This window comes from Loxodonta africana, chromosome 8 (assembly GCF_030014295.1).
Source record: "Loxodonta africana isolate mLoxAfr1 chromosome 8, mLoxAfr1.hap2, whole genome shotgun sequence".
Classification (NCBI taxonomy): Eukaryota; Metazoa; Chordata; class Mammalia; order Proboscidea; family Elephantidae; genus Loxodonta; species Loxodonta africana.
Genome location: NC_087349.1, coordinates 41,219,247 through 41,236,822, shown reverse-complemented (window position 1 = coordinate 41,236,822; position 17,576 = coordinate 41,219,247). Strand labels below are relative to the sequence as shown.

The 17,576-nt window shown below is 40.2% G+C and overlaps 1 protein-coding gene and 1 non-coding gene across 2 annotated transcripts in view; both read right to left on the bottom strand.

Moving 5' to 3' along the window:
• LAMB4 (laminin subunit beta 4) overlaps nt 1-6,562 on the bottom strand; it is a 107,492-nt gene extending 100,930 nt beyond the window's left edge. Inside the window, 1 exon segment of the mRNA XM_064290398.1 lies at nt 6,529-6,562. Coding sequence (XP_064146468.1) covers nt 6,529-6,562 — 34 coding nt within the window.
• Nucleotides 6,563-11,127: 4,565 nt separating this feature from the next.
• On the bottom strand, nt 11,128-11,234 carry LOC111749774 (U6 spliceosomal RNA). The gene has a single exon (XR_002784967.1). It is a non-coding gene; the product is annotated as a U6 spliceosomal RNA (small nuclear RNA).
• Nucleotides 11,235-17,576: the final 6,342 nt, after the last annotated feature.

The window sequence follows — 17,576 nt, the reverse complement described above, 5'->3', positions numbered from 1 at the left end:
CTTACTGGGAATTCTTAATGTGTCATTTTTAGAGTAAATGAAACAAAAGAACAAAAGATCTGTTGCTGTGGAGTTGATCCCTACTCATAGCAGCCCTATAGGACAGAGAAGAGCTGCCCCATAGGGTTTTCAAGGCTATAAATCTTTATGGAAGTAGACTGCCATATCTTTCTCCCACAGAGCGGCTGGTGGGTTCCAACTGCTGATCATTCGATTAGTAGCCATTCACTTAACCACTGTACCACCAGGGCTCCTTAAAAACCTGTTGCCAGGGACATCTATGTCAATTGGTGTAACAAAATGTATTAAGAAAACATTCTGCATCCCACTTTGGTGAGTGGCATCTGGGGTCTTCAATGCTAGCAAGCAGCCATCTAAGACGCATCAATTGGTCTCAACCCACCTGGAGCAAAGGAGAATGAAGAACACCAAAGACATAAGGTAATTATGAGCCCAAGAGACAGAAAGGGCCACATAAATCAGAGGCTCCATCAGCCTGAGACCAGAAGAACTAGGTCGTGCCCAGCTACAACTGATGACTGCCCTGACAGGGAACACAACAGAGAATTCCTGATCAAGCAGAACAGTGGGATGCAAACCTGAGAGTCTCATAAAAAGACCAGACTTAATGGTCTGACTGAGACTAAAAGGACCCTAAAGGTCACAGTCCCAGGACCATCTGTTGGCCCAAGACTGGAACCTTTCCTAAAGTCAACTCTTTAGACAGGGATTGGTCTGGACTATAAGACAGAAAATGACAGTGGTGAAGAGTGAGCTTCTTGGCTCAAGTAGACACATGAGACTATGTGGGCAGCTCCTGTCTGGAGATGAGAAATCAGAGGGAGACAGGAGCTGGCTGAATGGACAAGGGGAATACAGGGTGGAGATGAGGAGTGTGCTGTCTCATTAGGAGGAGAGCAACAAGGAGTAAATAAATTTTTGTATGAGAGACTGACCTTATTTGTAAACTTTCACATAAAGCACAATAAAAAAAATAAAATTAAAAAAACCCCAAAACCTTGTTGCTGTTGAGTCAATTCCAACTCACAGCAACCCTACATAATGAAGACTAATTCATAGACCCAAGGAAGGAGATGCCCAATCCTGCCTGTGATAGCTGTTGTTCCTACCTGTACAAAAGAAATTGGAGCATTTAAGAAACTCTTTCTCATAAAATATGTAAATTCAATTGAATCCCTGGATTGTTGGGTTCAGACACACCCTGGAACAAATCTGATTTCTGATGCTCATCAGATTTGTCACAAAGCAATTTGGTCACAAGTGAGATAAGATCATGGTGGGAACTACTATCTCATTGTCACCTCAACTCTCCACTCTGCATATGTAGTCTCTGAGATACGGTTCTTAAATTTTGATTCAAAAACTTTTTTTTTTAATGTAAATTTGTTCAAAGGTTAAGTTCTGGAAAAGTGGTGAGCTCTTCACAAAAAAATTAATAGTATGTTATAATTGTATTAAAATTTTAGCCTACTAAACTATTGCTAAATAGTAGTAGTCATAGTGGAAAGTAAAGCAAAACACAACTTCAGCCTTGATAGCTGATAGAAGAGTGATGATAGGAGAAGGCTTAAGTGATTTCAAAGTCAGCTGCCATTGGTTGGAAAAAATACAACCATAGAGTAGCTATATTTTTTTCTTTCTCTCTCTCTCTCTTTTTTTAATTTGTTGCAATAGTAAAAAAAAAAATCAGGAGTTCTAAGCAGAGAACCTGGAAAGGTTGTGCATAACTGAACCTGAACCGAACCCGTTGCCATCAAGTTGATTTCAACTCATAGTGACCCTATAGAACAGAGTAGAACTGCCCCATAGAGTTTCCAAGGAGCGCCTGGCAGATTCGAACTGCCGACCTTTTTTGGTTAGCAGCCATAGTACTTAACCACTGCGCCCCCAGGGTTTCCAGGTTGTAAATAAGTTATAAATATTCAGGCAAATATATCTCTTGCTAGAGACAGAGGGAAAAAACACCAACAGTAAATGCTGTTGATGTCAAGCCCCCTAGAAGAATCTAAACCGTAGTTTAAGGATTGTACAGTCACAAGGAATCCTTTGAGTCTATAAAAAGATTTACATTAAATTAGGAAAATTATACTTCCCTCAAATCTGAGGTAAAACCAGGGGAGATTATGGAGTAATTAAAAACACAGAGGCTGGTAAATAACCTAGGTATAGTCAGGCATAGCTAATTGGCTATGTTTAGGCACCTAACAACAAGGCATTTATATATTTATTTAATATTGTTCAAAAGATGTATCGGACTACTGAGTTTGTAGCCAGCTCCCCAAACCCATTGGGCCAATGCACTAGTGGATGATGAATGGTCAAAACTTTGCTTGCTGGGTAGATTTGGTGTAATAACTATTCGAGCCTCATTTTTTTCTTTTACAAAATGTCCCTGGAATGTGTTGAACTGATCTCTAGGCCAACAGGATTCTACATAAGAAAAGACGCTGAATGTATAGAAATCACTACTCTTACACATTGGTGGCGGGAACGTAGAATGGTGCAGCTACTGTGGAAAATAGTTTGGCAATTCTTCAAAAAGTTAAGAATAGAATTATAAACCAAAAAAAAAAAAACAAAAAACCAAACCGATTCCCATCAAGTCGATTCTGGCCCATAGCGACCCTATAGGACAGAGTAGAACAGCACCATAGGGTTTCCAAGAAGCAGCTAGTGAATTCAAACTACTGACCTTTTGGTTAACAGCTGTAGTTCTTAACCACTGTGCCACCAGGGATCCAGAATTACCACATGACTCAGCAATTCCACTTCTATTTACATACCCAAAAGTCTTGAAAGCATGAACTCAAACAGATAAACTTGTGCACCAATGTTCATCACAACATTATTCACAATAGCCAAAAGGTGGAAATAACCCAAGGGTCCATCAACAGACGAATGGATAAATAAAACGTGGTGTATACATACAACAGAGTACTATTAAGCCACAAAGAGAAATGAAGTTCCAATACACGCTATGACATAACCTTGGAAATATGATGAATGGAATAAGTTAGATACAAAAGGACAAATGTTGTATTATTCCACTTATATGAGATATCCAGAATACACAAATGCATAGAGGGCTGGGGAAAGGCAGAAATGGAGAGTTATTGCTTATAGGGCATTGAGTTTCTGTTTGGGTGATGAAAACCTTTTGGAAGTAGTGGTGATGGTTGCACAACATGGTGGATGTAATTAATGTCACTGAATCGGACACTTGAAAGTGGTTATAATGGCAAATTTTTGATATGTATTTTTACCGTAATAATTTTTTTTTTTAAGGGTGCTGAGGACTTGGGAAATACTATATTCCTCCTTTGGGTATTCTGCTCATGCTACATGTAGATTAACTAAGACTTCCCTTATAGCAATTTATTGTTTTAGACAAGTTTCGTCCTGAATTCTTTTATTGCAGCTGCTGCCTTAGAGATATAACATGTTTTTTTCAACTTGACTTGGCCAAACTTGTTCTGATCAGATGTGTACTTTTCAGAAATAGAACTGTTCCAGGACTTAGAGACATTGAACTGTTATCCATATAATAAAAAACTTTATTATATTATTATTATACCATATAATAAGTGAAAATATTAATTTTCTGGTTTAAAATACTTGGCAGAAAGTGTCTAGAAACATAAGCTGTTGAACCTTCCTGCCTGAACACAGACTCAGCAAAATCCTTTCTGGGCAGAAGTTTTCAACCGCCAGGTGATCTCATTAGGAAGAGGTGGGGGTTGATTCAGAGAATTGAAATGCTTATATCTTTGGACAATGTGTTCCTCAAAAATGACCTACAGCTTGAAGATAGAACCTTACTAAAAATTAATTTAGAAGATCTGGTCATTTATAGAAATTGGAGTAAATTCTTCTACAAAGTGAAGGGTCATTTTGTAGGAATAGCTATTATTTCATAATTTCTCTAATAATTTTGTACATTATATTAATTTTTTTAATACATGAGATGCTTTCACACACTTTAGAGTTCCCTTCAGTATTTTAGAGAATGTAAACACACACACGTACTCATACCCATTTAGTTATTATGGACAAGAAAAGGTACAAACAGCACATGTCAGATAAGGTTTACACGTTGTAGACAGTTCCCCAAGCCCGTGGGGCCAATGCATTTTTTATGCTTCTTTGTCCTTAACTTTCTCAGTCAAAACGCATGACAAAGTGATGAAATAGGCTCCAGTATTTTTAATATATATATTTTACTATACATATATATATATGTGTGTGTATTTTTTTTTTTACATATTATATGTATTTAAAACTATACATAATCAGCTTGAGCATTTTCTGGTTGATAATTCAACCAGCCACCAGCCATCTGTCAGTTTGTTGTACTTTAGTGCCTTGCATGTTGCTATGAAGCTGGAAGCTATGCCACTGGTATTTCAAACATCAGCAGGGTCATCCATGGTGGACAGGTTTTGCCAAGTTTCCAGACTAAGACTGATCAGGAGGAAAGACCTGGTCATGTAATTCTGAAAATTAGCCAGTAAAAACTCTATGGATCACAATAGAATATTGTCTGATATAATGCTGGAAGATGAGCCTCCCAGGTTGGAAGGCCTTCAAAATATTTAGTGGCTACAACAGTGGACTCCAGCATAACTATGATGATGAAGATGGTGCAGGACTGGACAACTTGTTTCATTCTATTGTACATGGGTTTGCCATAGATGGAGCTGACTCAATGGAAACTAATAACAACAACATAACCATGGGCAACCCTAGAGAGCTGGACTAGATTATAGCACGCTTAGGTTTAGAAATGCAGGACCTATTTCAGTACGGCCTCTTCTGTTCAAGCTAATTTAGTTGTGAAGATCTTCTCTCCAGAGAGAGGGGTTCCCTGGTCTGGGAGGGCTGTCTGAGCAATTGTGGAGTGGCTTAGAATTTCAGGAAGTGTGAGAAAGGTATTCTACATAGAGGCTGGGGAGATGGGTGCAGTGACCTTCAGCATTCCCTTCTCATTTCAGATACTGGTCGAGTCCCACAGAGCAATCCAGGGTAGATATAGATCATAACCACCCTTCTCTGACCAACCAAGGTGTAATCTGAGAGTCTCAGATGATCCCAAGAACCTGCTACCACTGGTTTGTGGCTCACATTGCTGAGGGAGGGAATTTTCAACAGAAAGAATGAGTAGCTCACCATCTGGAGCAATTCTTCTTTCCTCCATTATCAGCAAAACTAGCTGGAAAATTACCTTAGGGTTGGGGAATGGCAAAATTACAAAGGTGAGATTCTTTGTTTGCTTCCATGAAGAAACTGAGCATGCATTTTTAAAGAGAAGATTCTAAGAAATTTAGTTAGTATTCTGTACCCAAAGGCAGGGCTGCTGTAGCTGTAGAAAGGTTGGAATCAAAGACAGTAATTGTTGGAAACATCTTTTCTATGACTAATGCAAACTATTCTCAGTTTATTAAAGACAGCAGAGACATGGAGAATTTGGCCTTTTAGCTTAGAGCTACTGCTTGTTTAGAAGAGGAAACTTTGCCTATAAAATCTTCGTAAGAACTCAACATTGGGACAATTGCTACATTCAAAGCAGTTATTTTAAAAAAATTACTTGTCAATTTTTTGTATATTTGTCAATTAAGAATCTGAAAGTATTTTACTAGCATTACCTGCTGATGATGACATCCCATTGAAAACCCTTTGCCATGGAGTTCATTCCCACTCATGGCAACCCCATGTGTCCATAGGGTTTTCTTGGCTGTAATCTTAACGGAAGCAGATCACTAGGCCTTTCTTCCGTGATGCTACTGGATGGATTCGAAAGTTCACCTTTAGGTTAGTAGTACCTATGTGTGGATACTAACCATGACTAAGTGGAATTTCTAGTTGCTTGACAAAATTAAACAGCAGAATAGACAGATATATAAATCCATTGCAATCGAGTTGACTCTGACTGATAGTGAGTGACCCATAGGACAGGGTAGAACTGCTCCATAGTGTATTCAAGGCTGTAACCTTTACAACCTTGGAAGAAATACAGCTACCACGCTCCTTGGAAGTAAGGATGGTGAGACTTCTTCTCATGTACTTTGAATATCTTATCAGGAAGCACCAGTCACTGGAGAAGGACATCATGCTTGATAAAGTAGAGGATCAGAGAAGAAGAGGAAGACCCTCAATGAGATACATTGACACAGTGGCTGTAACAATGGGCTCGAACACAGCAATGATTGTGAGGATGGCGCAGGATGGAGCAGTGCTTTTTTCTGTTGTACATGGGGTCCCCATGAGTTGAAACCGGCTCGACAGCATCTAATAGCAACGACAACAATCTTTACGGAAGCAGACTACCACATCTTTCTCCTGCTGAAGGGCTGGTGGGTTTGAGTGTTACCACTGTACCACCAGGGCTCCTCTTGCAGATACATACATTGTAGAAAAAAAAGAATTGAATATGTTTTAAAATTACCTCTATTAAATCTTTTAAGACAATTCCACACAGGCAGAAAATGGATTTTGACAACTAATACTCACCAAGGTGCAAAAACAGGGCCAGCCGAAATTGCATTTCTTTGTCAGGAAATGATTAAATTCAAGTTTTCTAGGTTAAAAAAAAATAGGTCAAAGTCAGTTGCCAATAGAGTCAGTAATTGCTACCATCACGGTATTTATAAGCCCTCAGATTTGTCTGATGTTTCCTGTTCTTCAGGGATACAAAAAACTTTCAATGCTCTGTTCCTTAAAAAATAAGAGTGTATAAAATGTTTACAAATACTTGTTTATTATTAATGTTTTTCATGTTGTAGCGTCACAAAATATTTTGTGGAACATAATAGAAAACTAGTATAATTTCCTTAGCATATTTTAATTCATTTTTGGCCCATTTTTATCGTCATGAAATTTTTCCTTAAAAAAATTACACAATCAATGCATACTCATTGCAGAGAAAATTCAAATAGGCAAAATGAAGGAAATATCATCAAGAGAAAATCAGTGTTATTATCTTACTATATGTTCTTTGATACTTTTTTCCTTGCATATAAATATTTTGAAAAATGTTATCATACTGTATGCTCGTTTTAATATATACCAAACATCTTTCTGCACAAACAAATGTGTTTTAATAGCAGTGATTTTCAATCCAGTGAAGGACATCAGGATCACCTTGGACTTCTACTAGCCAAACTTGCACCTCTTCCCTTTGTGGATTTAGTTATGCCCCTCTAGAGAGACACCTTCCTTCCCAGAGTCATTGTTGTGGCAAGCCTTGATGTAGATGAGAGTATATGTGTACCTCAGCGAGCTGGGAAGGAAGAAGATACATTGCTCTTCTATGCTAGCATTTTTAATTATTGCATAGTATTCCTCTGAATCCAGGAACCAGAATTTAACAAGTCCCTTATTATTTGATGTGTAGTTTGTTTCTAAAATTTTTTTGTTATACTGATTTCTGTTAAATCTTTGCGCATATCCTTGATTATCTCCTAGGATATATTAAATGGGGTAGGAATGATGGGTCAAAGAAAATATATATTCATATATATATTCACTCTGCCCTATAGGGTCGCTATGAGTCAGAATGGCGATGGGTTTGTTTTTTTGTTTTTTATATATATATATAGTTGATGTTGTTGTTAGGTGCCATCAAGTTGATTCTGACACATGGCCACCCCATGTGTGCAGAGTAGAACTGCTCCATAGGGTTTTCAAGGCCATGACCTTTCAGAAGCAGATCATTTGACCTGTCTTTGAGGTACCTCTGGGTGGGTTCAAACCACCAACCTTTTGGCCAGTAGTCAAGTGCTTAACTGTTTGAGCCACCCAGGGATATATATTTCAGCAAATTTCCCATGCTGTGATCCAAGCTCTTTACACAGTCCTGTGTTCATTTCTGAAGTCCAATGTTCTAAGAAAATGACACACTGGATGGTGCCCCTGCAGCACCTCCATTTGAAAATGAGCTCTCTCTGTTACTGGCTACCTACGATTTTGAACTAATGACTTTGTACGAAACCTTGTGAAGACCTACAGGGGAATCCAGAGCAGAGCTTCAGGAAAGTCTATTCTGTATCAGCCACCTGGGCCGAGCACTTTTTCTAGGTGGTGCTCCCTCGTTGCCTTGTCATCAGGGCCAGGCCAGTCAACTTCTGGTCAGTTACGCAGATACAGTTTTGATAATCCCAGTCTTGAGGTTGTCCTGGGTTCAGAAACCCTGACTGAACGGCTTCATTCTGTCCAGGAATGCAGAAAGATTGGCAACGTGGTTATCCTTTTAATAAGAACAGGCAAGAGAAGCAAAATTTAAAAAAATATTATTTTCTATAACCAAAGAAGGAGACCTGGTGGCAAAATGGTTAAGCGCCTGACTGTAAAAGGAAAGGTTGATGGTTCCAACCTATCAGGAGCTCTGGGGGTCCTGTAAAGATTACAGGCTAGGAAACCTTATGCGGCATTTCTATTCTGTCATATAGGGTCTCTGTGAGTCAGAATCGACTCTATGGCACACAACAACAACAACATACCCAAAGAAACTGAACTCAGTAAGATTATGATCTATGAGAATAGCCCACAATTCGCAGTTTGAAATGATCCAGCTCTGGGGTTGCTGAGGGTACTTAATGAAAGTGCTACACAGGAAACATCATGGCATCCCAGTGGGGAATCCAATCACAGGGCAGATTCCAAATGGAAAGACTTGTTTCCAACAACGGACCATGGGCTAAAATCCATGGAGGGACTCTAAGCATTGGAATCCCGAGAGAGATGAAGATTGCAGAATTCCAAGAACTTGGATTTAGAGAGAAAGGAGGCAGGATTCCAATGCTGGTTGCAAAAGTAAAGTAGCAAGTGAAATGCCTTTGCGGAGTGTTTGCGGGTGGGGGGTGGGGGGACACAAAACTTCCCTGGTTGCACATTTCATCGCACTTGTGATAAAAATAAATTTCCGAGAATTTTCTCTGTCTGTTTGAGAATTTTCTTCAAGCAATAACAAAGGTCTTGGTACAAAGAAGTGAACTAGCATAAATCAACCAAGATCAAGAATGACCTGCCCCTGAAAAGAGGAACGGGAGGAACTAGAAGATCCCAAACTGGATGAGAATACACACGTTCTCTTATTAATAGTTACTTTTGAATTATCACCAGTTTTTCAGTAAGGAAATGAAGGACAGACTCATACTGCTTAACAATAACACCGCTGCCTGCTGAATACGCCCTCTTCCATCAGTTGGTCACAATTCCGGCTGTGCCTTAGGATCCCCTGGGGAGATTTTTTTAAACTACTATTGCTCAGACCCAAACCAGAGCAATTAAGTCAGAATCTCTGGAGGTGGGGTCCAGGTACCAATGTGTTTAAAAAACTCCCCAGGGGAGTCTAATATGTTGCCAGGGTTGAGAATCACTGATAGTTCAGTGGTAGATGAGTGAAAAAACCCCACTGCCTTTGAGTCCCACTTACAGTGACCCTGTAGGACAGAGCAGAACTGCCCAATAGGGCTTCTAAGGAGTGGCTGGTGGATTCGAAATGCCGACCTTTTGGCTAGCAGCTGATTTCTTAACCACTGCGCCACCAGGGCCCCACCTATAGAGACCTAAAACTCATTAATTTGCCCCCACACACCTACTCTCCTCCTGGATTCCATTCTAAGGGAAGGGCATAACCCCACTGTTCCCAAACTTTGCTCCGTATTAGTATCACCTAACCCATTGCTGTCAAGTTGATTCCGACTCATAGCGACCCTAGAGGACAGAGTAGAATTGCCCGTAAAATTTCCAAGGAGCACCTGGCAGGTTCAAACTGCCACCTTTTTAGTTAGCAGCCGTAGCTCTTAGCCACTATACCACCAAGGTCTCTTAGAATCACCTAGGGAGCTGCTAACACTTCTACTGCCCAGGTGACATTCCATACCAATTAAATTATAATACCTGGGGATGAGGCCCATCATCAGTCTTTTTTTTTTTTAATAATATTTTATTGTGTTTTTTAGTGAAGGTTTACACATTTTAGGTTCTCATTCAACAAGTTCTACACAAATTGTTCAGTAACATTGGTTACATTTCTCACAATGTGTGAACATTCTCATTATTTCTGTTTTGATTGTTCCATTTCCATTAATCACCTTTCCCTGCCCCTTACATTCTGATTTTTGTTTTAAAGTAATTTTTGACGTTTTGGCCTCATAGAGATGATTTTTTTTTAAAGGAGCACAGTACTCATAGGTGATATTCTTTATTTTGTGAGCAGATCTGTTATTTAGCTAAAAGTTGACCTCAGGGGCTAGTTTTAGGTCAAGGCTTAAAGAGTATCTCAGGGCAATAGGCTCAGGGGGTCCTCCAGTCTTAACCAGGCCAGTAAGCCTATTTCTTTTTTTTTTTGGAATTTGAGACTCTGTTACACATTTTTCTTCTATTCTATCAGGGTCTACCTATTTGTAGTGGTAGCTGGGCACCATCTAGTTCTTCTGGTCCCAGGGTAGATGAGACTGTGATTTGTGTAAATTATTAGTCCTATAGACTAGTTTCTTCTTTGAGCCCTTAGTTTCCTTTTTTTTTCTCTCTGGTTGAGTGGAGACCAATAGTTGTATCTTACATGGCCGCTCACAAGCTTTTAAGACTCCAGATACTACTCACCAAACTAGGACATAGAACATAAACTTTATGAACTATACGATGCCAATTGACCAAGATGTCCCAGGAGGTCCTAATCCTTCAAACCAGAAAACCAACTCCTGGAGGTGTTTGGTTATGTCTAAGAAGTATCTATAACTGTGCCTCCTATGTGCTTCATTATATATGTATGACTATATATGCATATGGTTATTGTTATGGTTATATACAGGCATATACATATGCATATACCTATTAATACACACATATATACTCACATATTCATACCTCTACACATACGTGCCTACCTACTGACTCGACGGCAGTGAGTTAGTGGGTACATACATATATACTGGCACATATATTTTTTGGTTGCTGTTGTTTCAAAATTATATACGCCATAGCAATTATGAAAAGGTTCTTTTTTCTTGTGCACATTTTAGTGAATCATTTGCCTTCATCAAGCTGTGCATACTTCACCCTCATTCGGTGTTACCAGCATTTTTACATACTTTATTATTAATATTTTTTAGTATGGAATGCTTCACGAACTTGTGTGTCATCCTTGTGCAGGGGCCATGCTGATCTTCTCTGTATCATTCCAATTTTAGTACATGTGCTGCTGAAGCGAGCACTCAGCATCAATATTTTTTTGAAAGATCCCAGGTGATTGAAATGTGCAACAAAGTTTGGGACCCACTGACATCACCATGAACCTGTTTGCTCAGGCCAGAATCCTGAGGGTCATCCTGTTCCTTCTTTCACCCTTCAAATCCGAATTTCTGTCAAGACCTTTTGATCTTATCTCTTTAAACATTGGTTCTCAAAGTGGTCTCCAGACATAATAATGTAACTAACTCATCCTGGTTTGCTTGGGACTTTTCCAGTTTTAGCACCAAAAGCTCTAGGTCCCAGGAACCTTATTGGTCCTGGGCAAACCTAGATGGCTGGTCACCCTACCAGACCAGCAGTATTGGCATCCCCTGCAAACTTGTTAGAAATGCAAATTTCGGGTCCCTAGCCTAGGACCTACTGAAGTAGACACCCTGGGGGTGGGACTCAGGCTTGGTGCTCGAACATTCCAGGTGAGTCTGATACATGCTCAACTTTGAGAACAGTTGTCCTAAGTAACTTCCAGGGCCACACTGTGAAGATCAGTGCTGCTGCTGCTGCCCCTTCTCTGAGAGCCCATTCTATGGTGGGTGCTTTCTTAAATGCCTGTGTGGGGCAGTGGTCCCCTAGTTATACACTACATGCAGGTCCAGGCTGTGGTGCTCAGGGGCAAGCAGAGCAGGTGGGTGGGGACACCCTTCACTGAACTCTGTCTTAACTGGATCCATTCCTGCCTGAATGTACCCGCTTTTCTTAGTTTATTCAGAGAGGGGCTTCTTTTTCTAGCCCCTCAATATGCAAAACTGATGTCCCGTTAAAATAGAAACTTTTATATTGTGAATAATCTTCTAGGGAGAAAACAGTAAAAGACAATTTTCCTTCGGTCTAACCTGAGGTCTTTCTTGTGAAACTTCTCATCTCTCTGAGTGGGGTATTCTTATCTCCACAACTATTCTTATTTCTTAAGGCGTAAAGTACAATTTAAAAACAATTTTTTATTTTATTTGTTCTTGAGAGTACATACTGCAGAACACACCAATTCAACAATTTCTACACTTTTTTTAAATAACAGCTTTATTGAGATATAATTCACATACTGTAAAATTTACCCTTAAAGTGTACAATCCATTAGTTTTTAATATATCCACAGACTCGTGCAACCATCATCACTATCTAATTTTGGAACGTTTTGTCACTTCAAAAAGAAACCCCCCACACTTTAGCAATCATCCCATATCTATTCTCTCCCCAAACCTTAAACAACTAATCTACTTTCTGTCTCTATGGGTTTCCCTATCCTGGACTTTCATATGAGTAGAATCTTATAATACGTGGTCTTTTGTCTGGCTCCTTTCACTTAACATAATGTTTTCAAGGCTCATCCATGTCGTAGCATGTACCTCTACTTCATTCCTTTTTATGGCTGAATCATATTCCATCGTACAGATATACAATATTTTGTTTATTTAGTTGGTTCTTTCCACTTTTTTGCTATTATGAATAATTCTTGAACAAGTTTTTCTGTGGATGTAGTGTTCTCGTTTCTTTAAGTAGGTACCTAGGAGTGGAAACATTTTGCTTTCAAAAAAAAAAAATTATGACCTTGTCTAAACCTAACAGATGGTGAACACATGAAAACAAGGATTCATATTTTTATCTCCAGAAGTACTTAGAAAAATGACAAAAAACATTTATTGACTTGAATTTATAGCAGCTTGCCTTTCTTATGTTAAAGTACTTGAGTGTTGTCATGGATTGAATTATGTCTCCCAAAAAATTTGTGTATCAACTTGGTTAGGACATGATTCCCAGTGCTCTGTGGTTGTCCTCCATTTTGTGATTGTAATTTTATGTTAAAGAGGACTAGGGTGGGATTATAACACCTTACTGGGTCACATCCCCGATCCAATATAAAGGGAGTTCCCTGGGGTGTGGCTTACACCACCTTTTATCTCTTAAGAGATAAAAGGAAAGGGAAGCTAGCAGAGAGTTAGGGACCTCTTACTACCAAGAAAGCAGTGCTGGAGCAGAGCGTGTCCTTTGGACCTGGAGTCCTTGTGCAGAGAAGCTCCTAGTCTGGGTGAAGATTGATGATAACGAATCTCCCTCTAGAGCCAAGAGAGAGAGAAAGGTGTCCCCTGGAGCTGACACCTGGAATTTGGGCTTGTAACCTACTAGGCTGTGAGAGAATAAATTTCTCTTTGTTAAAGCCATCCACTTGTGGTATTTCTGTTATAGCAATGCTGGATGACTAAGGTAAGTGTCTAACCTTGGCATGAATCTTGTGCATAGCACACTCTTGATTTTAGATTACTGACTATTCCACTAAGGTTACCTCACCTGCCCTTACTTGAAGGCTTTGGATGGCTGTACCCTGGTGTTGCTGTGCCCCACTGGAGCTGCTTTTACTTCATTTTCAAGATCTTTGTCTCCAGTGCCCATTCTGCGTGCTCTCTGGTGCAGACCTTTTTCCTTCTTGTTCCCTACAGCCTTGTCTGCGCTTTCTGCTCTTATGTACTGTGGCTTTCTCCCCATATTCATATATATATATATTTTTTACTTGCCATAACCCCAATGTGGAACTAGGGCTGTTTTTGAACCTGAGGATTTACATAATATAATAGGAAGCATCTGGGAGATAAGGGGGCGCTATATATTTAATCCCCTTTTCAAGTCTCGAAATATATCATAGCCAGAAAAATTCTAAAGGAGGTCATTCATTCTAGGTCTTCGTCTCCTTTTAGAACTGTTCTTAAAACTAGCTTATGAGAAACAATCTGATTCCAACCCACATCTAGTGAAGGACTAACATCTTTCAGGTTAGAAGAACTGACCTGTGGCTTGAAGTATTTACTCTATGGAGTTCTGCAGTGCCCAGTGGAATGATGGGTGGAAAATGGGCTTTGGCTTCTATTTCCTCTGCTCAAGTGATGGGAGTGGCCCCAAAGAAATGACAACACTGGTGTTCAAAATTCCTTAATCCAGCCATCTCTGCTTGTTTGAAATGCCTGAGGCACAGAGCAATGAAGAGGTAAGCTAATTCTGGTTTTCAGGCTGCTAAAATTATTCTCGCCTAAAAAGGTCCAATAAAATGTGGTAAAGGGACTTAACCTACCCCTGGTTTTCTCACTTCTCTATGTCACCTTGCAAATGGACTCTTGGCCTTCCTGTTACCGTGTAGTTCCTTGTGTAGCCCCTCGCTCAGTTCTACATCCTGAAATGTATCGGTGAAGATGGATTGTGGCTGCTCCCTATAACTCCCCCTGAAGACACCAGGAACTTATCGGGTTTCCTGCTTTCCAGCAGGGCAGCGGTTTTCAACAGAGGACATTTTTACAGACATTTTGCTACATAGGGGATCAGGGTGCTACTGGCATCTAGTGTGTGGAGGCCAGGGATACAGTTAAATAAATATCCTACAATGCATAGGACAGCCCCTGACACGAGCACGTGCCCATGCGTGCGCACACACACACATGCACACATACACACACACACACCCCCCAAGGAATTATTCTGTCCAAAATACCCATAGTGCTGAGCTTGAGAGACTCTGCAAGTGGCTTCAGTGCCCTTAACCATGGACCTTATTATTACCCCCTTCATTCCCATTAGTTGCTCACTCCTGTTCTTCCTCTCCATCTTCTATAAGCCCCAAACTAGATGAGCATTACATTAAGTCTGGAAGCCTTTAGATGTTTTATTATTGGAAATCCCCTACCCAGGCATTATAAAACCCACAGTTGCACATATCAACATAATTTTAGAGGTTGTGGTAATCTCATCCACACCCTTCCTTTGTCAAGCTATAAATTCAATCAGTGCACGGCTTTTCTGGTTGGCTTAACAGAGTTGACATTTGAGAAGTTTGTGGAGCTACACAGGATTTGGTGAATTTGAGTTACATGTGTAAAAGTCATTGGGACTAATAAACATAATATTATCCCTTCTTTGGAGGAGAAGCATGCAAATGTATTTACAGAGATAGTTGTTGCACGAATGCTGTTAGATGATTATCTGTTGCTGTCGAGTCAATATCGACTCATAGCAACCCTATAGGACAGAGTAGAACTGCCCCACAGAGTTTCCAAGGAGCGCCTGGTGGATTCGAACTGCTGACCTTTTGGTTAGCAGCTGTAGCACTTAACGACTACACCACCAGATTTCTGTTAGGTAATTACTGGCCTTAGAATATATTGTGTTGCAATAAACAGTAAAATATATTAAACTGACCATAACTAATTTTCTGGCTTTGCTAACTTGCCCTCGCTTGAAGGCTGCAGCCTGTTCAGCTTCTTGTCAGTTTTCTTTTTTGTCTAAATAATCTAGATGAAAGAGATGCAGATATGAAGTGTGTATAAGGCCAAACTCCCTGGCTCCTAGAGTGTTTGTAAGCAGTCTGCCCACAGGAAAGGTACACTCCCACTTCTCCTTCTGCCCCCTCCTTCTGAAAACTACCTTGTAATGTGTAGCACATATACCATTATAAATATTTTCATATTTGTCTGTAATTCTTTTTCCAATGTGCTTCAGTGAAGTGGGAAATTTTATGTATTGAAAAGGACAATTCTCATAGAAGTCTTATGTTTAACTTTTCCTTATTTGTGTAATGCTTCTTCCTTCAAATTACATCTGGAATCATTAGAGATTTCAATAACATCTGCCTATACAGCATCACAGCGAGGAATATAGAACGCAAAACTGTAAAGTTTAATTTTCTTTCAATTACAGCAGACACTGGGTTTTCCTGAAAACTTGTTTATTTACACATTTGGAAGATATGGGTGGTTTTTCTATAGCATCTGAACCTTTTCTAAAATGGTCACAAGTTATATGGCCCTGAAAAATAAGAATTCATCTAATGCACAATTTCAAATTGTCCACTTCAACACTACATTTGAAGTTTTCTTGACAGTACAGAGAGGCTCACGACATTGCCTGAGCCTCACTCATGCACTAAGCGTCAGGTGTACCATCAACTCTGTATTATGCAGCAATGACCTGGTGTATTTGTATAAAATATCATCTGGTTATGTATCATTCCCTAAAGGTATTGCTTATACTCTACAGTCTAACATATTATACTTTATTTTATACTATATGCCGGCTTTAAGCATACTCCACAGATTCTGAACTTGCGAATGCATCCATTTAATCCATGAACTGCCAACTGGACAGTAAGCGAGAAGACAGGACTTACCAGGATGTGAGGTCTGTGGTGAGAGGCCCAGGCAGCAAGTGTGGCATGTAAAGACACACCTGAAAATGAGAGTCAATTTAAGCAGAAAATGTTTCCCCTGAGGCATCTACAGGTAGGAAAAAAAAAAAAAAGAGAAGTGTTCCAAAACCTGCCAGAAAGGTGATTTGTGAAGTTATTTGCCTTCGGTTTGGCTTCCGCACATACACACCCTGCTTACAGAGGGAAAGAGTGCACTTTTTTCTTCATAATTTTTATTGTGCTTTAAGTGAAAGGTTACAAATCAAGTCAGCCTCTCACACAAAAACTTATATACGCCTTAATAAAAAAATAACCCAGTGCCGTCGAGTCGATTCCAACTGATAGCAACCCTATGGGACAGAGTAGAACTGCCCCATAGAGTTTCCAAGGAGCGCCTGGTGGATTTGAACTGCTGGCCTCTTTGTTAGCAGCTGTAGCACTTAACCACTACGCCACCAGAGTTTCCAATACACCTTGTACATACTTCCAGTTACTCTCCCCACAATGAGACAGCCCGCTCTCTGCCTCCACTCTCTCTTTCATGTCCATTTCGCCAGCTTCTAACCCTCTCTAACCTCTCATCTCCCCTCTGGGCAGGAGGTGCCAACATAGTCTCAAGTGTCCGCCTGATCCAAGAAGCTCACTCCTCACCAGTATCCCTCTCCAACCCATTGTCCAGTCCAATCCATGTCTGAAGAGTTGGCTTCGGGAGTGGTTCCTGTCCTGAGCCAACAAAGGGCCTGGGGGCCATGACCACCTCGGTCTTTCTAGCCTCAGTCAGACCATTAAGTCTGCTCTTTTTATGAGAATTTGGACTCCGCATCCTACTGCTCTCCTGCTCCCTCAGGGGTTCTCTGTTGTGTTCCCTGTCAAGGCAGTCATCAATTGTAGCCGGGCTCCATCTAGTTCTTCTGGTCTCAGGATGACGTAGTCGCTGGTTTATGTGGCCCTTTCTGTCTCTTGGGCTCATAATTACCTTGTGTCCTTGGTGTTCTTCATTCTCCTTTGATCCAGGTGAGTCGAGACCAATTGATGCATCTTAGATGGCTGTTGCTAGCATTTAAGACCCCAGATGCCACTCTTCAAAGTGGGATGCAGAATATTTTCTTAATAGATTTTATTATGCCAATTGACTTAGATGTCCCCT